This window comes from Pieris brassicae, chromosome 14 (assembly GCF_905147105.1).
Source record: "Pieris brassicae chromosome 14, ilPieBrab1.1, whole genome shotgun sequence".
Lineage (NCBI taxonomy): Eukaryota > Metazoa > Arthropoda > Insecta > Lepidoptera > Pieridae > Pieris > Pieris brassicae.
Window position 1 is genome coordinate 5,466,074 of NC_059678.1, and position 24,841 is coordinate 5,490,914.

The 24,841-nt window shown below is 34.6% G+C and overlaps 2 protein-coding genes across 2 annotated transcripts; one reads left to right on the top strand and one right to left on the bottom strand.

Annotated features, from left to right (window-relative positions):
* The first annotated feature begins 133 nt into the window (after nt 1–133).
* On the top strand, nt 134–9,826 carry LOC123718097 (micronuclear linker histone polyprotein-like). Its single transcript, XM_045674479.1, has 7 exons — nt 134–543; nt 682–753; nt 2,012–2,728; nt 3,788–3,930; nt 5,762–5,875; nt 7,163–7,267; nt 7,711–9,826. The coding sequence occupies exons 1-7, from the start codon at nt 326–328 to the stop codon at nt 9,714–9,716; spliced, it is 3,375 nt and encodes a 1,124-aa protein (XP_045530435.1). The 5' UTR covers nt 134–325; the 3' UTR covers nt 9,717–9,826.
* Nucleotides 9,827–10,493: 667 nt separating this feature from the next.
* LOC123718149 (probable proline--tRNA ligase, mitochondrial) lies at nt 10,494–18,071 on the bottom strand. Its single transcript, XM_045674564.1, has 9 exons — nt 17,873–18,071; nt 17,322–17,573; nt 17,043–17,123; nt 15,190–15,370; nt 14,304–14,470; nt 13,351–13,469; nt 11,661–11,757; nt 11,062–11,204; nt 10,494–10,899 (listed from the first exon to the last, which is right to left on the bottom strand). Exons 1-9 carry the CDS (start codon nt 17,963–17,965, stop codon nt 10,731–10,733), a joined length of 1,302 nt encoding a protein of 433 aa, XP_045530520.1. The 5' UTR covers nt 17,966–18,071; the 3' UTR covers nt 10,494–10,730.
* Between the last annotated feature and the right edge of the window lie 6,770 nt (nt 18,072–24,841).

Here is a 24,841-nt window from a genome sequence, read left to right on the forward strand (position 1 = left end):
AATAAAAATTAATATTTTTGGTCTGATTAGCTGAGGCACCGCTCTATTTTTTTAATATTATGGCAATATAATATAATGTTTAGAATATGAGACTAATCATAGACTACAAAATATTAAGAGCTTATGTCCGCTGTCAAAAGTGGCGCGATCGCAGAGGGAGCTGACAACCGGTCCCCGACGCTATTGCTCTTAAATTTGGAGGCATCGTTTCCTTTCGAAGTTCGAATTGCATCTAGTGGAAATTAAGAACTTCAAACTTAAATAGTGAGAAAAGATTTCTGCTGGTTTTATATCATGTAAAATTTTAATATTATATATTAGTGCAATGCTGTCAAAGTATTCAATATACGGCGGAGGACGATGGCGGGAGATTGATATAGATACAGGTCGGGTCGCAGGATGGGCAGGCTCCAATTTTGTATGTACAAAACGCGGCAACTTAGTAGTCCTTAAATCAAAAGCTGTTTTAAGAGGATTGAAAGACCTTGCAAGTGACCACATAAGCACGGTGAAAGATGGTTTTCAACTAACACAATTAATAAAGTAAGTTCATAATGTCTAGATGGCTCCTCGCATCTCAGCATACCTAAGACGCTTTTGAACGGCATCTAATTGTTTATTATTATTACTTATTTTAGTAATATATAAAGTGTTGTAAGGGGGTTTAATTTTTTTTTTCAGAAAGAAGAAGAAAACATCTAAAAAGTCGCCAAAGCAAATTAAATGCAAATGTTACTATCAACCTAAACATGTGTAAGTTATAAGCATTACTATCAGTTCAATACTTTCATTCCACCTTTTATTTGCATTTATACAAAAAATATAAATTAGTCAACCAAAATTTAATATGTTTATTCTAATGTAATTGGAGGGAAATGGAGAAAGTGCTTATCCAAGATGACATTTACTCTTAAAACAATTATTAAAACTATTAACCAACTTTAAGTCGGCTTCTAATGCTATTGAGTCATATACCGGCTTCATTTCTTTAAATACTGACTTTCTTTTGACTTAATTATTAACACACACACACACACATATATATATATATATATAATATTATACAGTGTAAACTCTATATAACAACGCTGAAGAGATTATGCAATTTATAGCTTAAAAGAAAGTTGTTGTTGAATGGAGTGAAAAAAAAAACATAAAAAGTTTATTTCAGACTAGTGTGTAAGTTTATTTTACTTATTTTATTCATATTTTGTGATATTGAGGCATCTTGGTGATATAGAAAGTATTATTCCAATAATTTAGCACCTACCAGAGCTTCTGTAATGCTTGATGGAGGCTCAGTCTCTTCTGTATTATCTTTCTTCTGTATTGATCTCCTTCGTTCTTTATCCTTAGTGTTTCTTACTGAATCCAAAATTTCCACTTTGTTTTTCCATATTGTGGACACAGTAGGGCAACTAAATCCAAAGCATTTGCCAATATCACTTATCTTCTCCCATTTCTAAAAAAGTGATAAGGGACATACACAGCTGCTATATATAGCTGCTCAATAAGTTTTTTTTATAAGTCTTTATCTTGCAATCAGTCAGCTGGACTATGAGCAGATGTGTTGAGAGCTGTTAGGCTTTCAGAGCAAAATCTCCATCGAGACCTGTCAACCATGTCTTTTGAGACTTAGGATTTGTCGCCTTTTAAGCCTATTTATTAGGTCTGGTTGCGTGGCAGGCTTATTAGGATGCATTTCTAACCTTTTTCTATTTCATACTCCAGGTCTTGATCTCCTCTTTAACAGTCCTGATTTTGAGGTGCTCATGAATATCCGATGTTTTTATAAACCACGGACAGTTGGATATTAGTTTCAAGTTGTAATTTTGAACCATTATGTTCAATTTTTATTCTGTAGTGTAACGAAGTGTAAATAAATAAATAAAAGTTATTTTAATATGGATTGAAATGTTATAAGGTATGGACAACGCTCATCAAACAACTGATTAGCCTGACAATCAGATAGATAATAACTACATTATTTTAGAATTTTTTACATTTTCAGTTGCGCTCCAAATGACAAAATTCTACAAGCAAATTTGTGTCATGCCTCTATTCAGTGCAACATAGTGTCTATGAATAAAAATCTGAATAAAATAAATATTAGAGAATCTGTAGAGAAAGATCTAGAAAGCGTTAAAACTACTGTCTCAGATAACATTGCAAGAGCAATAACAATATCAGAAAATGATGTGGAGACATTCCGAAGCTACATTGTACATAGTACAAATAATATATTCAATGTGGATCTCTTTATGTATGATTCAAACGATGACTACAAACGGAGTGTATTTTATAAAATAACACCGATTGTTAAAGTTCAAAGACATCCAATTATACAAAGTCTTGTCAGACAAAACAAATTCAAAATTAAATTGAACTCTATAGAGATAAGGAATGAAATGAAAACGCTTTCGAAAAAAACTAATTATTGTGAGCCAAGAATTAAAATTGTTAATTATGAGGATAAGTCTGATAGTGAGAGGGATATAAAAAATAAGAAAGTTGTCAATGATCATCAGAAGTTTGATATAGTAAATAAAGATTTAATTGTTGAGAATAAAGGAAAGAGAAAAGCCCCCGAAGCAATAAATCAACCAAAAAGACCAAGACATAACAATAGCGATAGTTTGAAGGAGAACATGGATGTTCAGAGAGACCAGTTTGAAAAACCGATAAATAAAGTGTTTTTTGTTAAAAAGTCTTCTGTTAAGAATAAAAGGTAAATGATTTTGTGATTAGAACGTTAATTACTTGTATAACTTAACATATGTTACTTAAAAAACTAGAAGGAAAAAGGCAAACTCAAAATAAATTTATTCGTATAGTTAACCAAGTACACTTATGATGAAAAGATGTTAAATTGATTCTAAATGTACATTTACTACCAGTTCGCAAGTTAAGAGTAGAGCGGGCAAGAATTGGCAAGAAACTCTCCGCCACTCTTTTTAATCGCTGTTTGTAGACTTACAAACTGTTATATTATTGGAGTAGTATAATTTAAACAATCGTTATGTTTATATAACGCGGGCAAGAACTGGCAAGAAACTCTTCGCCATTATTTTTAATCGCTGTTTGTAGACTTACAAACTGTTATATTATTGGAGTAGTATAATTTAAACAATCGTTATGTTTATATAACGCGGGCAAGAACTGGCAAGAAACTCTTCGCCATTCTTTTTAATCGCTGTTTGTAGACTTACAAACTGTTATATTATTGGAGTAGTATAATTTAAACAATCGTTATGTTTATATAACGCGGGCAAGAACTGGCAAGAAACTCTTCGCCATTCTTTTTAATCGCTGTTTGTAGACTTACAAACTGTTATATTATTGGAGTAGTATAATTTAAACAATCGTTATGTTTATATAACGCGGGCAAGAACTGGCAAGAAACTCTTCGCCATTCTTTTTAATCGCTGTTTGTAGACTTACAAACTGTTATATTATTGGAGTAGTATAATTTAAACAATTGTTATGTTTATATAACGCGGGCAAGAACTGGCAAGAAACTCTCTGCCCCTCTTTTTAATTGAAATGTTTTGAGTCATACAAATTGTTTATCAGTGCCAAGGATTAGGATAATTTAAAAGCTTTATTGATTGTTGTGAAAACGAATACAATTTCCGTATAAGGAGTGGTTTGTCTTCTGGAGCCCAGTTGGTCGAACGCTTACATTAGTTCTTTTTCAGTATTATACTGGTTAAAGTCACAATTTGTTTTAAGATTGTTTATATTTGATACATGTGTTCCTCGGTTACTATTTATTGATTATTTTCAGAATGAGGCCCACAAACGAGTTCTCATTATTGGAAGACGAGGCAATGGTTGCTTGGATAGTTACAAACAAAAAAGGGAACTTTGTAAATGGTAACAGAATGTGGAAGGAGATGGAACCTCTACACTTAAAAGTCACCGGACATCGTGAGTATAATGTATTAAGACAATTTTGAGACTAGGGCCGTTCAAGTATTACGTAAGCAATATAGAGGGGGCGTCAATTACGTAAGCACTATAGAGGGGGCGTCAATTACGTAAGCACTATAGGGGGGGCGTCAATTACGTAAGCACTATAGAGGGGGCGTCAATTACGTAAGCACTATAGAGGGGGCGTCAATTACGTAAGCACTATAGGGGGGGCGTCAATTACGTAAGCACTATAGGGGGCGGCGTCAATTACGTAAGCAATATAGAGGGGGCATCAATTACGTAAGTACTATAGGGGGGGCGTCAATTACGTAAGCACTATAGGGGGGGCGTCAATTACGTAAGTAATATAGAGGGGGCGTCAATTACGTAAGTACTATAGGGGGGGCGTCAATTACGTAAGCACTATAGAGGGGGCGTCAATTACGTAAGCACTATAGGGGGGGCGTCAATTACGTAAGCACTATAGGGGGGGCGTCAATTACGTAAGCAATATAGAGGGGGCGTCAATTACGTAAGCACTATAGAGGGGGCGTCAATTACGTAAGCACTATAGGGGGGCGTCAATTACGTAAGCACTATAGAGGGGGCGTCAATTACGTAAGCAATATAGAGGGGGCATCAATTACGTAAGTACTATAGGGGGGGCGTCAATTACGTAAGCACTATAGAGGGGGCGTCAATTACGTAAGCACTATAGGGGGGGCGTCAATTACGTAAGCACTATAGGGGGGGCGTCAATTACGTAAGCAATATAGAGGGGGCGTCAATTACGTAAGCACTATAGAGGGGGCGTCAATTACGTAAGCACTATAGGGGGGGCGTCAATTACGTAAGCACTATAGAGGGGGCGTCAATTACGTAAGCACTATAGGGGGGGCGTCAATTACGTAAGCAATATAGAGGGGGCATTAATTACGTAAGCACTATAGGGGGGGCGTCAATTACGTAAGCAATATAGAGGGGGCGTCAATTACGTAAGCACTATAGGGGGGGCGTCAATTACGTAAGCACTATAGGGGGGGCGTCAATTACGTAAGCACTATAGAGGGGGCGTCAATTACGTAAGCACTATAGAGGGGGCGTCAATTACGTAAGCACTATAGGGGGGGCGTCAATTACGTAAGCAATATAGAGGGGGCGTCAATTACGTAAGCACTATAGGGGGGGCGTCAATTACGTAAGCACTATAGGGGGGGCGTCAATTACGTAAGCAATATAGGGGGGCGTCAATTACGTAAGCACTATAGGGGGGGGGGGGCGTCAATTATGTAAGCACTATAGGGGGGGGGGCGTCAATTACGTAAGCAATATAGGGGGGGGGCGTCAATTACGTAAGCAATATAGAGGGGGCGACAATTATGTAAGCAAAAACATACGTTTATGTACATTTATTTTTGAGAGTTTTGCTCACTATTACCTTACTCAGTGTTGGCCTAGAGGCTTCAGCATGCGACTCTCATCCCTGATCTATCCCCGGCTAGACCTTTTTTCTATGTGCGCATTCAACATTAGCTCGAACGGTGAAGGAAGACATCGTGAGGAAACCAGCTTGTCTTGAGACCCAAAAAGTCGAAAGCGTGTGTCAGAAGGCTCATCACCTACTTGCCTATTGCCTATAATATTGACAAATCATGAAACAGATACATAAATCCGAGGCCCAGACCTAAAAAGGTTGTAGCGCCTGTATATATTACAGTAAATCTGATAACGTCTTACTTGAACGGCCCCACTTGCAAACTGAAGTTTTTTGCTCAGTAAATTCCTTTGAAATCTGTAGATAAAGTATAATATCTTTTTATTAGATTAACATTTTCGTCTTCTTCAGATCGTTCATGGCATTCCCTTCGGAACCGATACCTGCGACATCTCCTCCCATCCCTCGGTAGCCTCAGCTTGACTCCTTCACAGGTCACGGATCTCCGGGCTGCGGCTGCTACTGGTAAGTGGAACTCAGTCATCAGACATATTCTTTAACTGACTTTAAAAATACAAACAGTTTTTTAATGGTGAAAGAACTTTTGAAATCGCCATCCAAAAACAAATGTTTCGTCTTTATAATATTTGTGTAAATAATGATAATATAGATTTTTAATCAGATCGACTTAAATACACACATAAACAAATTAGATAAAGTGTAACAAAAGGCTGTTATTATCATAGACATACACATAATACAATTATTTCATTTTACCTTATTACTACTAAGATTATTACAGAATTTCATCAATTTTATAAGAATTATTACTATCGTTATTGTATTATATATTTTTGTTATTAATGGCTTCGAATCAATCGTGGTAGGGACAAGAAAAAGATGCGCGTAACGGAAATGTGTGACGCGCAACCGAAAAATGTGATGTTTTTCCAACGCCGATAAAGATATTTCAAAAAACTGTTACAATATTTACTTATTTGACTTATGAAGATCTGTTTGCCAATCCGCAATGGCCTCCACCAACCATTTCCATTCATATCTTTCTTGGGCCACTCTGTTCCACACCACTCCTGCCACTTGTCTGATGTCGTCTTCCCATCTTTTGTGTGGTCTTCCTCTACTCTTTTTGCCTTCCCTACGATACCACCGTGTCACAATTTTACTCCATTTGTCTTTTCCTTTTATCATGTGTCCAGCCCATCGCCATAGGTCTTATTCTTTTGGAGGTAATGTCTGGTCTCTTATGTCCCAATTTTTCATTTCGTCTGATTTTTATCGTTAAGCATACTCCTTTCCATTGCGCGTTGGCAGGCTGCCAGTTCGTTCGTCATGTTGTGTGTTAAAGCCCATATTTGGCTTCCATACATAAGGAACCTGTCCTTATGAATGCAGGTGTTAAATAATTTGGGTTTTGTCTTTCATGATCACGAAATGTTAGACTCTTGAAAGATTAGTGTACATATACAGTGTAAACTCCATGTAACCTACCTCGATTTAATGACGGAATCCCTGAAGCGTCGAAATCAATCGCCTGGATTGATTCAACTTGTCTTCCATATGACACACTCTACATAGTATAACACCCACTCTCAATAACGACAATTGAGTAATTATCCTAGCCCGCAATGACCTCGACTGTCGGTCGGCATTATACAGATGATTGAGACCGTAATAAGTAGGAGTGATGGATTAACGTTTTTCTTCGCTCCATTTAACGAAATCTCTCTATAGCACACAGTCCCTCCAGTTGCGTTACATAGAGTTTAAACAGTATACGAATCATAATTTTAGGTGAACTAAAAGCCAATAAAATGAACAAGAATAACTCGATATACAGAACTGAGCCTGTTCGCAGTGCTTGGAATGCACGGCCCCAGAAGCTGAAACATTCTGATGGTGAGTTATGTTATTATTATATGGTTAAATATTTCTTTTTCCGACTCTGATTTTTCATTGCATAGAATTCTGACATGTCATGAGCGTTGCTACTATAAGTTATCCAGCTAATTAGCGACAAATTTGACCCATTTCAAAATGAAAAAAAAAATTATTCTTAGGCCTACTACTTTTAGTAAACCTTTATCTTCTCTTTGCGTTTTTTCTGTTTGTGATGAAAAGGGACGTAATTTAACCACTTTAAATTTAGAACACCGCACTTAACTTACATAAAAACTCAGATGTTAGTAGATTCTGACATGTCGAAAAATGATATTCGACAGAATTCACTACCAGCTCCAGAGAAGTACTGTCTAAATCCAAGAGAAGAGTTTTATTTTAATAAGTATTGTAATGTCGATCACAATATTCTGTGCCGGTACTAATATGATTTTTTATTTCAGACGAACCCTTTACGCCGCCTCGAAATTTACGTTCAAATGTAGTATCACCGACGAAAAGCAAATTGCCAACATATTCAGAAATAACACGAAGATTTGCTGAAAAACATCGCTCGACACCTAATTCTGAAGAGGAAGGGTCACTTAGAGTAGTGAACATCGATGAGAAGCAAGACAAAAAGACGGAAGAAAAATTCGTTAGCAAATCACGTGAAAAATCTTTAAGATATGTCAGTAGAAGAGAAAAGAGTGGCGTGGAAAAAAAGAACCGTACAGGTCGCAAGAGAAATGAAACTGATACAGATAAAGAAATTAAAAACAATAAAAAGTTTGAAAATTATTTGGCAAGTGCCGAAAGATCTGATTTTATTAATAAATATGAAAAGCGCAAAAATAAAGATGTTTCCGACACAGAACAAAAGAATGAAAAGCAAGGTCGCAATGAGACGCGTCAAGAAAACAGATCTTCAAGGAGACTTCGCCATGAGAGATCTGCTGTAGTAGATAATACACTTGGACAAAACAGAAACGAAGTGAAATCAGATACAGAACATAAAAATCAAAGGCAAGGCCCCAAAACGCTTGAAAATAGAGCTTCAAGAAGACTTAAAAGCCCGGAGAGATCTCATACTAAAAGAAGCATAGAGCGACGCAAAAATGAAGATACGGAACTCGAAAACAAAAAGAAGGATGACAATAGTCGATCTTCTAAAAGAAATGGAGTTGAAAAAAATTCCGGTTTGGATAAGAATCTTAGAAAGCGTAGAAATGAAACTGATACAGGTTCAGAATCAGAAAACCAAAAGAGAGATGACGATGGTCGATTTTCTACAAGAAATAAGGAAGAAATGTCTGGTGTGGACGAGAAGAGTTTTAGACAGCGTAGCAACAAAAATGATTCAGACTCAGAACCAGAAAACACTAAGAAAGATGACAATGCTCGATCTTCTACAACAAATAGAGATAAAGAAAAGTCTGGTGTAAATACGAATCTTAGACAGCGCAGAAATAAAAATGATTCATACTCAGAACCAGAAAACAAAAAGAATGAAACTCGATTCTCTAGAAGACTTGAAGAGGATAAATCTGGTATACATAAGAAGAACACAGAACATAAAAATAAATCAAGAAGTCATCAAAGTCTGGAAAGATCTGTCACAGAACAGAAGCGGCGTCTTAAACAGGTCAGAAATGAACAAGAATCGGACGCTGAAGAAACAAAAAAGCAAGATAAGGAACGGGAAAGGAGATCTTCGAGAAGACTTCGAAGTCTAGAAACATCTCACACGGAAAAGAAAAATCTTGGATCACGTGGAAATTTAGAAGAAAATGATAAATCCGGTAAAAGTGATAATACATTTTCAAGAAACAAAACGAGGGACAGATCTGACACAGATGATAAAGAAAATGGAGCCGACAACAAGATGTATCTAAGAAAATATAGATATAAATCTGGTCCCGAATTGGAAAACGCTAAACCCACAAAAAAGCGAGAAACTGGAAATATTAGTAAAAATGGGAGAAATGTCCGTGATAGAAGCGAAGGAGAAAAGGGAGATAAGCGTACGACAGAAAAGGGCAAACATGTCAAAGTTGATAGATCTAAACGAAAGTATATAGAAATCTCAGATTCGGAGTCTGAAAATGAACGGGAAAAGAAAAATAAAAGAGACAAAAGATCTTCAGGCTCTGATAGTGATTTCGAAAAAACTTCAAAAAAAGAGACAACTAGAAATCGTAGTAGGGTCGGCAAACAAAGCGACGATAGCGATTTCAGCGGTACCTCCGCTCAAATGTCAATAACTTCAAAGAGTGACTTTGACAGCTCCAACGACAATGTCAAGAAACGGTTGACAAGACAAAGCCACAAAGTCGAATCGGGCAGCCGAGATAATATCATTTTTGAAATTAGTGACAACGATGAAGCGTATGCCAGTAGATCTGACACAGAGGTCAAAAATACTGGAAAAAGAAATTTAAGAAAACTTTTTAACCACAGACCACTGTAATAAATTAAAATATCCGCCATCTTGAATGTTGAGTCTGTGCCTTGTCAGCGAAAATGCATGTTAAATGAGGATATATTATTTTTATAAATAAAGCCTATATTTGTGTTTTATTTATTATTTTTTTCATTCAAGTCGAAGTATTAAACAGGTTCTATTTCCGCAAGGGAGCGATCAAGTATTACGTCACGCACTTCTTGTAGACTTTTGACCTCTTGCCAGTTCTTCTGACCCGCTCTACGGCCTTGACGTGCGAAAAAAATCTTTTCTGTGGACTTTTATAACTGTACTTAGTTACCTTTATGAATAAAGTTATGAGTTTGAAGTGTAAACTTAGTGCGTTACATACAATTCTCTTTAATTATTAGAATTTGCTATTTAATATATGAATAAAGACCACAAAACAGGCCAACACCCAGAGGTTGCTCCGTCCAGATTCAGTTTGTTGATTCTTGACTTCTTGATTGACTAAATATTATCGTCCAAAATTCCAAAATGTTGATTTAGTATTGTCTTTTGTTGACATAGCTTTTAACCATTAATAAAACACTTTAAACGGATTGAAGCTATGTATTATTATTATAAACTTCTAATTATTTACATAATTTAAAATTTTCCGACGTTTCGCGTGCGTGACCACCACCAGTCACCGTGACCACGCACGCTGAGAAGCGTAAATAATTATAAGTTTATAATAATTATACATAGCTTTAATCCGTTTAAAGTGTTTTCTTAAATGTTGATTTCTTTATAGCAATAATAACACAAATTAATTTTTAATCTTTATTATAATATATCTATACCAAAGCAATCACTTAACCTAAGAGTCAAGAGTTGAAACTAAGTATGATCTTGACAGTGACATTGACGTTCTTGCTTTTGACTTTCACGTACTGAAGTGACATTTAGCACGAATATATGTCTCCTCTAGATCTTTGTAACGTATCTGAACTAAATGGTTTTTGAATTCCATTCAAACAGCCTATACGTCAAAGTCATATTGACGTAACGTCATTGCTAAGAGCGAGATCTGTCACGTTGAGTGTCAGAAACGCCATTTATTATATCCATAAGTTCGTTGATGTCACCTAATATTGGTTCCCGTCGACCGTTGGTGTAAAGTTCGTATCTCGGCGGTGTTTCGCTTGAATTTCGACCACACACTATTATGTGAGGGTAGCCCATTCTATGGAAGAAATATTATTACAAATTTGCCAATTTTATTAATACATATACATATTTTTTGTAAGCGGGCAGGAGGAGCTCTTTGAAGGAACCTAAGTCGAATTGGTTCGGAAATACCAACCGCCCATAGACGGAATAATGTTTATCATAAGTAATATTATACCTGTCCGCCAATAAGAGTCGTTTTCCAATGGTCAATGTGTGTCTGTCATCCAAAACCACGTCCCCGTCTAAAATTCCATCCAATTTTCTTGCTACACCCTCTATATGATTTAAGCCGTGTTTGGACCACTCTTTTGAACCCTCCTGTATAAATTTTATCAAATTGATCGAAGATGGCAACATTTATTTATAATAAATAAATCTTTGATTACTGAATCTGTTTCATATGTCAATCTAATATTCAAGTAGGTGATCAGCTTCCTGTGCCTGACACTCGTAGACTTTTTGTGTCTAAAGCTGGATTCCTCACGATGTTTTCCTTCACTGATCGAGCAAGTTAGCGCATAGAGCGTCCATTGGTGCACAGCTGAGGTTCTACGACCTCAGGGATGAGAGTAGCGCACACTGAAGCCACTAGGCCAACAGCGGTGCAAACAAATGTTTATCAGTTGAAAATGAACTCCAAAACACTTTTATAAAAAGAAAAATATCATCAATAAACACAACTGTAACGTCGAAAATATCTGGGCTTGCTTTGAAAATAAAAGATCTGTAAAGTATAACATGGCGGTCATTTTAAGTTCTAAATAACAAACTAACCTTAGGCCCAATAACGATCGCGGCGAAAGGCGCTATACACTTTGGCCATCTGATCTGACTCTCGGAAGACAATGCTTCTAAACTAGCAGCTAGTAATCTGTCAAGGAAAATGGCAACACTCACCTAAACGCCAAATTTTTCTACACAACGTCTCATTTCATTATTTAGTTAATTCGAAGCGTTTTACACCTGAATGCACAGATTACAACTGTCGATAGTTATTCTATTCTGTGCTTCATGTTACTGTCTTGTATATGTCAAGGAAAAAAGCTACAGTGCCATAAACTTTTCTTGGCCGGCGGCTGAAATTGGTACTACCGTCGCCATTTTGATGCATACAATTAATAATATTACCATCTACCAATATCTACTAAAAATCCAACTAAAATGTATTCATCTAGTCGATATCAACTCTGGGGAAATAATCACAGATAACACAACTTTCTCTACAGCTTTTTGACATTCAACACCTTTTGTCTTCAGTCACCGTGACCATGCACGCTGTGAAGCACGCGAAACGTCGGAAAAAAATTAAATTATATAAAATAATTTTAAGTTTATAATAATATATAGCTTCAGTCCGGTAAAAAAGTGTTTTCTTTCAACGTGTAAAAGCTATGTTAACAAAAGACAATACTAAAAGTTACATTGACAAAATGTCAAAGTCACCGTCGTAATGAGCGGTTACTGTGTCGTACTTATATTTAAACAGTGCAACAATCAGTCCAATAAGATAAATTACTGTAACATATACTTATTATATAAGAATTTACACTAAATACATAACAGCAATGTTTGAATCGTCGAATAAAAAAAGTCATTTTAAAATTGAATCTTCAACAAACAAAACTAGCGTTCCACAGACTAACAAACAGAATGAATGAAACATCTATTAACAGACAATAGATAGTCAGTAATCTAACGAATCTAATCTAATTTAAGATATATAATTATTTTATCAATATATATATATATTTGTTTATGTAATTTACTTAGTAGCGAAGTAATAACAGGTAAAAATTTAATCCGGTAAAAAAATGTTTTCCTTAAATGAGTAAAAGCTATGTTAATAAAAGACAATACTATGTATTTATGTTAATTCCTTGCATTATTAATAAAATGGCAAAATTTATTTATCGACCGGTTTTGATTGCTAGGTATCTTAAAAGATTGTGTCGCAGTTATTTTAGTCTAAATATTTTCTATATTGTTTTATTAATAATATTTTTTATTTACTGGCAACACTAATACCCATGACAGCGACGCTCTGTAGTTAGGTTATTTGACAAAACGAAGAAACTTCTCAATTATTTATTAGTAACTGTAGATTTAAAATATTATTAATTAATTATATATATATATATACAGAATTGGGAAATCCCGCCAAAACGCCTTTAGACAAGATGGCGTCGACTTGTTAAATATAGATTTTTTGATAAATTAACGTTTATTTACAATTTTAAACTTTAAAATTATGCTAATATAATCATATAGGAGATACTCATAGTTACACTTAAGGTTTTTATTTATTTATAAAAGCTTGCCAACACTAAAAAACATTACTAAGTTTACTGCTATTTTAGTCGCAGTTTTAAGGTGGAAGAGGAGACTTTAGATAGACCTGGAGAATTATTATCCAGTACACAGAAAGTGCATTGCTATTAATTTCATGTATATTAAATTAAAATACCTTGTAATACCAATTCCATAGCAGGACATAATCAAAGGTGAAGGGTTCGAGTCTGGGTGAATACATTTAGCTTGCAAGGGCTCGCTGTATTTCGTACCAAGAATGAATGTGTGACCGACCTGTGAATATAAATTTTAACTGTCAATAAGTAACCTATGAGTTAGTCTGCTAGTTTGGAGTGTTTAGTGTTAAAAGGGCTGTAAGTGTCACCAATTAGTTTAATTAGCCGTTCTATTAACCGCCTAGCCTTTTAACTAAACGGCGCCGTTTAACTAGCGGCCTCAAAGATATTCATCAGCGACATGTGGTCGTACTTTCTTATACAGAATATAAAACGTCCTCATTAGATTAATTAACTTATTTATTTACATCATACTATATACTTATAGTCGTGCTGGTGGTGGTGAGCAGGCCATGTGCTCTCCAAGAACCAGCTTGCTAGCTTAATTAGCCGTTCAGTTCTGTTAACCTAGCCGTTTATTTAGCGGCCTGAAATATGTTCAGCCAGTTGATAAAACAGCTAGGCAAATGACGTTTCATTACTTGCCTAGCCTGTTGACTGCTAATTTAAGTTAAGTTCCACTTTCTTCCACTCGTCAAACTCGAAACGAAACTCTTCAAACTGTCAAAATGACATTTGATGGTGTTTTCCAAAGTTTCCAAACAAGAAGAGTGTAGTGACAAATACAATGTGAATTTATCCGTGGCTAACTCAAGCAATTTAATTTTTAAAGAAATATTTTTTATAATGTTTCATCTCTTTTATTTCTGCCACATGGTCACTCTATCGTACGAAAGGCCAAAGCCTTAGCCAGTTTATTAAATTTTGTAACAAACGCTACGGCTGAATATCTTTGAGGCCACTAGTTAAACAGCGCTGTTTAGTTAAAAGGCTAGGCTGTTAACTCAAAGACTAATTACGCTATTTGCGACATAACTACTAAATAACTAACCTCAACGGTCTGCACTACATCCGTTTCGCTCGCACACTTCTCGCAACCTCCGTTCCGCTGTACGTGCGAGCAGGACGGGCATATGTTTATCGAGTCCTCACCCGCCTGTGCTGGGAGTTGCCATTCGTGCGATAACGATCCCCCCATTTCACCGGTCGGTGCTGCCACTGCAAAAAAAAATATCTTTCAATTTCTTAACATAGGCAAGACTGTCAAAATTGATTTTTATTGATTCGTCGTCGTCGACACCTACAATCTCTACCAATATAAACCATTTATTCATTTAGGTGACACAATGTACACTTATGAACGTTAATAAAGAAATTTTACATTTACTGCCAGCTCTCAAATCAAGGGCGTAGAACGGAACAGAAGAACTGGCAATAAACTACAATTATTTCATATTACTGTAATACTACTAAGATTTTTACAGAATTTCATGAATTGTAAAAGAATTATTACTATCATTGCTATCGTTATTATATATTTTTGTTATTAATGGCTTCGAATCAACCGTGATAGGTACAAAAAAAGATGGCGCGTAACGGAAAAATATGACAGTTAATTTTTATCCAATGCCGATAAAGAAGTTTAACTTCAAAAACTTGGCGATTAAAGAGTGGCGGAGAGTTTATTCATCTTCTCTTCCGTTCTACGCCCTTGATTTGAGAACTGGGATGGTAGAATTAGAAGCATTTATTATGCATTTCTTTATTGACGTTTATAAGTGTACATTGTTATATGAAATGATTTTAAATTTCAAATATAAATAGTTAAACACTTGCATCACAAAATTAGTGATTAACCACATAACAACGCAAAACCAATGGTGTCACACAAGGTCGTATACCTGTATCAATAAGTTTACTACAACATTTAAACTTACATCTATGAACGGGTAGACCCAATACATCAAACAGCCGTCTGTATACCTCAGTAACTTGACTATATGTATTATGCGCACATTGTATATTACTATGAAATCCATACAAATCCATCATACTAAACTCTCTTCCTCTCAGTAAACCATGTTTTGGTCGAATCTCGTCTCTATATTTGTTTGTTATCTGAAAATATGTTACAAAAGTTTCCTTGAGTCATTTTCTTTTCATGTTGTCCTGATAAACAATGTGTCGCTCTAACCGAAACAACATAACTTCTCTGTTAAGTTCGTATCCGACGGTGCTTCCTGGAAGGAAACTGATACTGGAGTGTCACAAGGCACTACCATAAAGAGGATGAAGGGAGACAGTGAATCTTTCGGCAATAATGCTGCTTGCGAGAACCTGGTTTCTGGCAAAGAACTGCAGAACTCCAACATCAACGATGGTCAAGAAGCAGGAGACTGCAGACAATCCAAAATAGTACTACTAGAAATAAACCTTGACGAAGCGACTTCTAAGCCTAAACAGAACAATGATATCATGTTGTTCTAGACAGCCTCGTGTGCACTTTCAGCGCAGATTTCAGTCCTGGAATGCGAGGCTGTGGCTAAACAATATACAGAAACTCTCGGACCAGTGAGCGCGCTCCGTGAAGCCTGAGAAGTAAATGAGACTTCTGTGTTTCTGGAAGCAGCTGAGCTGGCTTAGATAGCCAGGACTTTACGCACAACGGAGATAGTGAGAGTCTGAGTCCGCCAACCATAATTATTTTTGCAGTATTTTACATTTTAAAAGTTTGTGTGTAGTATTGTCTTTTGTTAACATAGCTTTTACAATTGAAACAAAACACTTTTTAACCGGATTGAAGCTATGTATTATAAACTTATAATTATTTTAAATTTTTCCGACGTTTCGCGTGCTTTACAGCGTGTGTGGTCACGATGACTGAATGTTTGTGTGTGTGAAAAAAACTTGTGTATATAATTTATTTTTATTATTTTCCTATTCGTCGTTTTTCATATGTCGCTTTCCACATAGGGACCAGCCGGATTGGGGAGTATTTGGTTTATTATGGAATATAAGATACATGTATCACTTAACATGTTTTTCGTGGTAGATGTTATTGTATTTTGTTTGTGTTCTGGTGTGCTTTGTTTTGTTTCTGTTTTTTAGTTGCAGTTTCCTCCTATACTTTAATATATTTTTCTATTATTGCATTTTCATTTCGTCTCTGCTCATACCTATGATGATTTAGGCTCACTTTATAAATGGATTTTCTTCGCAAACACATTAAACAACCATTGCAGAAAATTAATTGATGTATTGTTTGCATTTAAGCTATTGAACAGTCAGGTTGATTACGCCAACCTTTTATTAAAATTTAAATCCTCCTTTTATATACACCAGACAGCCCATCATTCCACTTACACCTCCATTCCAAAGAACTTGATCTGGTCATAGCTCACCGATATCCATATTGAGCAATCTGATAAACACGCAAGGTCTGGATAACCATAGTGTGTGCCCTCGCACTTTAAAATCGGTTTTTATTTAGATCTAGTATTTGTAATTGTTTTGTTTAAAATTTATTCTCTCTTTGTATATCAAGATTTTAAGTTTGTGACATTAAAAATTGTATATTGTGGTTCTTTGCCTAATGTATCATTTGTGCTGATTTAAATTTTTAAATACCGTAGATATGGTACCTTTTTATGCAGTAAGTGAGTTTACAAGAAGCTGGTCTAAGTCTGTAGTTAGTTTTCTATATTTAAGAAACAGCTTCCTTTTAAAATACATCATTACCTATATATTGAATTTGTTAAATGTATAAATTATTATATATCCAATACCATACCTGATACAATAGAAGTGGTAACTGTTTATATGACAGAGGTCCAACATCTGCCATTAGATCTGCAACAGCTTCTTCATGAGTCTGAAAAAGTTTGATGACAGGTTTGTCCTTTCCTTCTTCTTTAGGTTTTAATTATGTTGATTGGTAAATTATGGTAACTTTGTGGTTATAGAATGTTTCTTTGTATTTTAATTGATTCAATTGTCATTTATCCATGTTGTATAGGTTTAAATAAGTGTAATGTGTTTCAGCAAAAACATTCACTTAAAATTTACTTACAGGTGCCAGCAAATACTTTTTATCATGCCTATCTTCGATTGTAAATAGTTCTGATCCAACACTGTCCAGTCTTCCTGTCTTCTCCCACAGATTTGCGGAGGTTAGGCATGGTAATGATATTCTTTGTGCCTGTACTCTTTCTAGGCAGGAATTTACTAATAGTTCAAGCTTATCTAAAGCTCGTCTGGCTAGGGGCAAAATTGTGAAGAAGCCAGAGGTAGTTGGACGGATAAGACCGCATTCTAGAAGAAGCTGAAATGTTAATACTTTTTAAAGTCAATGCTTTCTGTTGTCATGTAGAAAGTTAAAACAACGATTTTTAGTACATATACTAAAGATTCTTATTAATAAAGATATTAAATGTAATGTTTAGGGGACTAATATAATTTCAGTTCTTAGTGCAGCCATATAAAACTAAGAAAAGACACAAACAAAGCTGTATGTCTTTTTAACAATAAATATATTTATTAGAATTAATGATATATTTACGACGACCATGCTTGAGTCATGAAAGGGCATTTTAATGTAAAATAGATTTGTAAACAAATTACTTTTTGGCTTTTACAAGTGATTTCAGTATTTTTTATTTTTGCGCCTTTTGGTATAGTAATCACTGGTTGGAATATTTGTGATAGATATCTCATGTTTTTATTCTTATTAAGTGCTATGCTCTATAAAGTCTTACTTAAATTGTAAACATAACTAAACATTTAACATTTTATTTTGCCCGGCTGTTTACAAATAGGTTATGTCTAGTCAACTGCCCAGTTGAAGTTGTCATTTGTGACGTTATATTTTTGACACAAGAAAAATAATTAAACTTAAATAATTATTTAAATTCAATTATAACGTACTAATTTTTAAATAAAATATATCTCTATGAGCTGTTTTAATATAATAAACTGATTAATTTGTGGTTAAAAATGTTTTTGAATGCAAGATGGCGCTAAATCAAAAGCTACTCAGTACAATGTACAAAAAGATGGCATTAGTAAGCAAATCTTTTTTTAATATGATAGCTTCAGGGTGTGAATCTCATCCTAAATAAGAAAAAATATTGTATAATTTTATACCTTTGTATACCTTTTCATCGGTGGGAGTGCTATAGACTTTCACAGATATAATAAAGAACTGTACCAATGTCCATGGTATATATGCACGTCAGATATTGATAGCAACGGCTTACCTCGACGATATTCTAAAATATTTATACATTTTTCTAATGGAAATTTAATTGACTTACAAAGTAGTTTCACCCCAAAATACACACTTTATGTTAATATATATATTACATAGTTAATATTGAAAGAAAACAATTTTTTAACCGGATTAAAAAAGCTATTTGTATTATTATAAACTTATAATTATTTACATAATCTTAAATTTTAAGTTTATAATAATACAAATAGCTTTAATCCGGTAAAAAATTGTTTTCTTTCAATATGTAAAAGTTATGTTAACCAAAGACAATACTATAGTTAATATTTTTAAACGAATATAGATATCATGCAGCCGCACGTATTAAACTGTATCGACGAATTTTTCTTACTTCGGTTTGAGGAAATATTTTTCGTCACCTTGAATATTTCCTTTAAAATAAATATAAAAATCAGCTACGCTTGAGAATGTCAAGATGAGGATTTTTTTTTACAACTTTGCAGCCCTCCCCTTTCTTTACGTCACATGCAAATTGTCAGATTCGTGAAACACTTATTAGCATTTAATTAACTCACCCTACCTTAATCTGACGCGCTCGAGCATTTCTGATGTTTTTTTTATTAATCTGATGCTTTATACTTGACGGGCGGCCATATATATGGTGCTCATATTTGGTGGAGGTACTTCACTGAGTACTAGGAATCGCTCTGTATCTGCCACGCTGTAGTAAATCCCGAAATTCTCTGTGAGGCTCCCCAACGATAAAAGAAAACATCCTGCTTGAGGCCCTGCTAGAAGGTTGTAGCGCCATTGGTTTTTTTCTCCAATTAGTTTTTATTATATAATCCGTTTATGATGTGATAACGGATGGGTTAAAAAGACCCTGGCTTGGAATAGCTTAGTGGAAAGAAAAAAGAGAGCAGGCGCACCAAAACCTAGGAAAGTGGAATAAAAGATATAGCGGGAGTTTTGTAACCTAACATTAGTTAAGTTACATATATAATATATATATATAAAACTGTAAACAAAATGGAAACAATCAACACACACTTGGTGAAAAGACTCTTAGATTTGAGCCGTTTATTATTTAGCATTTATGACAGCTGTCAGATTTTCTTTTCACAAATTTCAACACAAGCAGCTTAATAAGCTATTGCTAGAATTTGTGGATTTAGAGAATTGGTGATAATGTTGATTTGAAACCACTAATTACACTATCCGAAAGCCTATTCCAATCGGCCACTACTCGGTGTGGGTGAATGTTCTTTAGGACATTATTAATTGTGTTCTGACTACAATAAAGATCTTAATTCCTCGAACATTATAATGGCCATAAATATTTTAGGTAATAATTGGAAGCGTAAACAAACGTAAACAGTTTTCGCACGATTGAAGCCAATTTGAGGCCTTTAGTTTTTCCACACTTATGAATTGTAATATAACATTCTCGTTTTCGATAATGTCCAATAACATAACTGTCACTTAGATTTACGAACTCTTCATAAGTCAAGTTGAGTTATTTTTTGATCTCGTAACCCCACAACCCCTAATGTTATCTTAGTTATAAGCATTTATTGTAAACAATTAAAGCTAATTGTTATCCAGCTTCAAACAAAGTGTTTTATTTAACATATATGTGACCATATCCATACAGAAGCCGCTACCAAACTTAATTTGGGGAAGGATCGGAAAATTCTGAAGAGGATGAAACATAAGTGAAAGAATGTAGAGCAGCGTTCACTCCGTCGGAGGTGGTGTACAAAATGTATATTTTATAATCTCTTTAAAATATTTATTTTAAGTGGAAAGTAAATAGAATTTATTTATTAAATTAACATAGTCCAATCTTTTAAAAGATTGAAACGATTGCCATAGTTGCCATATAACCCATTTAAATAGCCATTAATTAGCACATTAACTGGCAACAACGCCAACATCCATTCAGAATAATGACGCGGCGAAACAAATCATTTAACCCGAGATAAGCGGAATAGAAAACCAGTGACTCGCGACACGCTCATCGCTTGAATTATAAGGGTTATACAACGTTCTTACGGGAGGCGATTTTATCTTGAAAGGAATATTAAGAATATCCACAGCGCTGAATAAACGGACATACCCTAACTCCACAGACCATCACACAGCACAACCGAATTAGGTATTATGTATTTTGACCGTATTCAACGAAGAGCGATTCGAATCGTCGACGACCAATCACTTTCCGTGCGGCTTGATCCCTTGGCGTTGCGTAGAGATGTTGGGTCCCTCTGCATCTTCTACCGCATTTACCATGGGGAGTGTTCAGAAGAGTTATTCGGTCTGATACCCGCAGCTGAGTTTCATTATTGCCCATTTGCCTCCTATTACATAAAAAAAATTACTGATATTTTTCTTTCGTAAATGTTTCAACCATTTTGTATATTATGTATTCCATATTTGGCTATATGTAATTTATATTAATAAATACTCTCGATGACGATAGAGCTAAATAAAAATAGTTTTTATTCGAGTACACTACAATCACTAAGTCCATGTCATTTGTGTTTTCACTAGTACTCCACCTCCGATGGAGTGAAGGCCTCCTCCAGCTTCTTCCATTCCCTATTCCTTGCGACAATTTTCCAATGTTTCCCCGCCATCCCTTTTATTTCATCTTCCCAAGTTTTTGGTGGGCATTCTCTATTTATTCTTCCCACTGGGCCATTCCAATTAAGGGTATTTTTGATCAATCTGCCATCACAAGTGCGGCCAATGTGACCAGCCCATTTCCATTTTAACTTTTTGTGTATAAGTTACCTCTTTTATTTTTGTACAGCTTAGTGTCTCATTGTTTTTGACTTTGACCAATGAGCCTTTGATTTGGGAATATTAAACCTACTCTTACTGTTCTTAATGAGATCTGATTTTTAATCAAGGGTCTCTACCAGAAAAGTGCCTACTGATTCTTAAAAGCCCTGCAACGCAATCGCGAGCCCTCTGGCATTGAGAATCCATGGGTATCGCTTAAAACCAGGAGCCTCCTACCCGGATTTAAAGTACCTTAAAAAGGCTCTTATTAATATTTCATTTAAAAAAAGGTTTGTGTACAGACATGTTGAATTCGTTCGTTAAAAAAAAAATACACCTTCGACAACATTCGTAGTATATTTATTCAGAAATAAAACAATAATATTCTAAATTAATAAAATAAATCAATGGGGCTGAAACCTTTTTAGGTCTGGGCCTCAGATTTCTGTATCTGTTTCATGATCATTTGTTAATCGAATAGGCAAGTAGGTGATCAGCCTTCTGTGCCTGACGCACGCCTTCGACTTTTTGTGTCTAAGACAAGCCGGTTACCTCACGATGTTTTCCTTCACCGTTCGAGCTAATATTTAATGCGCACATAGAAAGAAAACCCATTGGTGCACAGCCGGGGATCGAACCTATGACCTCAGAGATGAGAGTCGCACGCTGAAGCCACTAGGCCAACACTGCTTTATTTAACTATATTCTAAATTAATATACTAAGATATTAAAAGCTTTTTTGCAATTTAATAAAATACAATATGAATTACGCTCGCTTATACAACGTGTTTTTCCGGGCTTATCACGTTCACACGTCATTTCCTCCGACCAGTCAGTAATGGCAAAATGTAAAACGGGCAACACCGGATCGTTATTTTAAGGTTATATACCTTTTTGGCGGGAATCGCCGAATCCCGTTTAGTACTAAAGTTTATCTGTACTTGTATGATCACAGTTATATATAAACTGTGCTTTTTACATATTCTGTGTCTCGTTTAAATTTTTGTCAACATACCAGTCTTTGTACCAGTCAAGTTTCTATAAATGTTTTCGTGATGTTTTTCTTAATACTGTCCAACTACAAATGTGACACTAACAAAAAAGTCGTTGGCAGTTAAACAAATTACCATTTTATGTGTCTGGATAACAATTTAGTACAATTGTTTTTATCAAAAAATTAAGAAAAATATCTAACTATCTAAATATATAAAGTTTTTTAATACTTTATTGTCCTAACCGATACTAATACTGAGCAAAGAATTACTTACTATTAAATAACGCATATTATGTTAGTAATCAGTTTCATTTTTTAATGGCTAGTGCTTATTATGTAATGTTATTCATTTATTATTTACATAATAGAAGTATTGATTGATTAAAGAGGTTCTTTCTCTTTTGTTTATTGTATTAGTGTTAGATTATATGAAATAAAAATTGGCGCCTTCAGTCATTATAGAATGTATAACTCTATGACTGTCGTTACGTCAAATCTATGCTTACTCTGTGTACTACTTTTTCCGCCATTGTCTGGTTTACAATAAATAATTAACACTTTAAAATACTTATTTCATTTAACAATTAGGATATACCAAAACTAAGAAAACACATTATTATTGTAAACAATCAGGTTTTTTTATTGTTATCACCGAATATCGTTATTATTATCATAAATTATGCATCAAATATTGACAAGTTTGCATACCATATAGGCAAACCCTTGTAAGTATTTTATAAAAATATAGAATTGTATTTAACGGCTTCGTCTTGAATGAAATGAAACTTTGCTGCACAGCAGTGCGCAATACTGGGATTTTATTTAGAAATCTAGAAATTAAAAATGTAGGCTTAATAAGAATTCACTAATAGTTGCAAGCGCTGTATTTATTTTCGCCGATGGAAGTAAGTATGACGATTCTTACTAGCATATGCTCAATACTGTACTTATAAGCAAAAGTAAAATTGTCATGAATTACTGCGTTATACAATTATAATTAGCAGGGCACAATAGACGAGTAGAAAAAACCAAGATTTATTTGTACTGTCATACAAACTTATTGAACAACTACTGTTTACAAAACACTGACAATAATATTTAGCCAACAAAATCTATAAACTTAACTTAAAAGCTAGACAAACATATAACAGCTTAGAACATTTTATAATCTGTTAGTTTATGAAAATATAATTGGTATTTTATCTTTATCGGCGTTGGAAAAAAAATTACCGTCACATTTTTCGGTTACGCGCCATCTTTTTCTTGTCTCTGCCACAGTTGATTCGAAGAGATTCGAAGGCTTTAATAACAAAAATATATAACAACGATAACAATGTTAGTTATAATTCTATTACAATTAATGAAATTTTGAAATAATCTTAGTAGTAATAAGGTAAAATGAAATAATTGTATTATTTGTATTCATGTGTATGATAATAACAGCCTTTTGTTAAACTTTATCTAATTTAACTTTCTTTAACCAATTTCTGTAAAGTTGCATATAGTAGATTATTTTTCGAAAAATAAGGTCATAAAGAAGCTTCTTACGTTCTTCACATTTTTTTATTTTTATTTAAATGACATAACGCGTAAAAAAAAACCTCGATTGTCAGTCAAGATTGTAGTTTCTATAGAAGTGATATTCAATATAATCTGGACACAGACTGCTAAAAGCCTATATAATTAATTTAAGCGTAGACACTGGATTAGTGTTATTAATCCGTCACTCTAAACTCTAATTCGTCTAACTCGGCCATAATTCATGGCAACACAGGTGTGTGACGTCATATTCGGAATGTATTACCAGCATTAGTTTTGAATTAATATAAGTCGACCATGGTAAATTATGGTACAAATACTAATTAAAACTAGCTTCTGCTCTCAGCCTATGCCTATGTGGATATCGTGTCATGCGGCATTTTTGCCTCTGACCGCTTCATAATAGATATATTTTAGTAAATTTACATTATTATGAATACCATGTCAACCCAAAGGAATCTATTAGCTAGGTAGGTTTACGAGTTCATAATGAAATTTTTAGGGGCATTAAAAAAATTGAAAGGCAATCTATTTTTAGTAGGTAAACTCTAACGGATAAAGTTGTTTGATGTTGATTTTTCGTGATTTGATAATTTAAGATCTACATATAGTATTAAACTAAAAATAATCCTATACAATCTCCTTGGACAGAAACAAAATACTGGCAGGTTATAGATATTATAATAAAAAAAACATTTTTTTTTGCTTTTTATTAGAAGTCATTTGTTTGTGTCAGTCGAAATGTGAACTATTGGATAAATATTCGTTTACGGGTGAATGGGGATAAATATCCTTGATTTTTTTACTAATCTAGCTGGTAAATTAAGACTTGATGAATTAGAGGTTCATGCTCCTCCATATTATATGGAAGCCAAGCGCGATGAAGTCAAGAGCTTCCATTAACGACACTAACACAAGACTGACATGACTGATAGTGAACTAATGTTTAAAAGATTTGAAATCGTTGTTGGTAGTGCTAGTGTGGTTATATAGAAGAAATAAAGAGAATAGGAGAGAAGTCTCAGCACCATTGCTTACACAC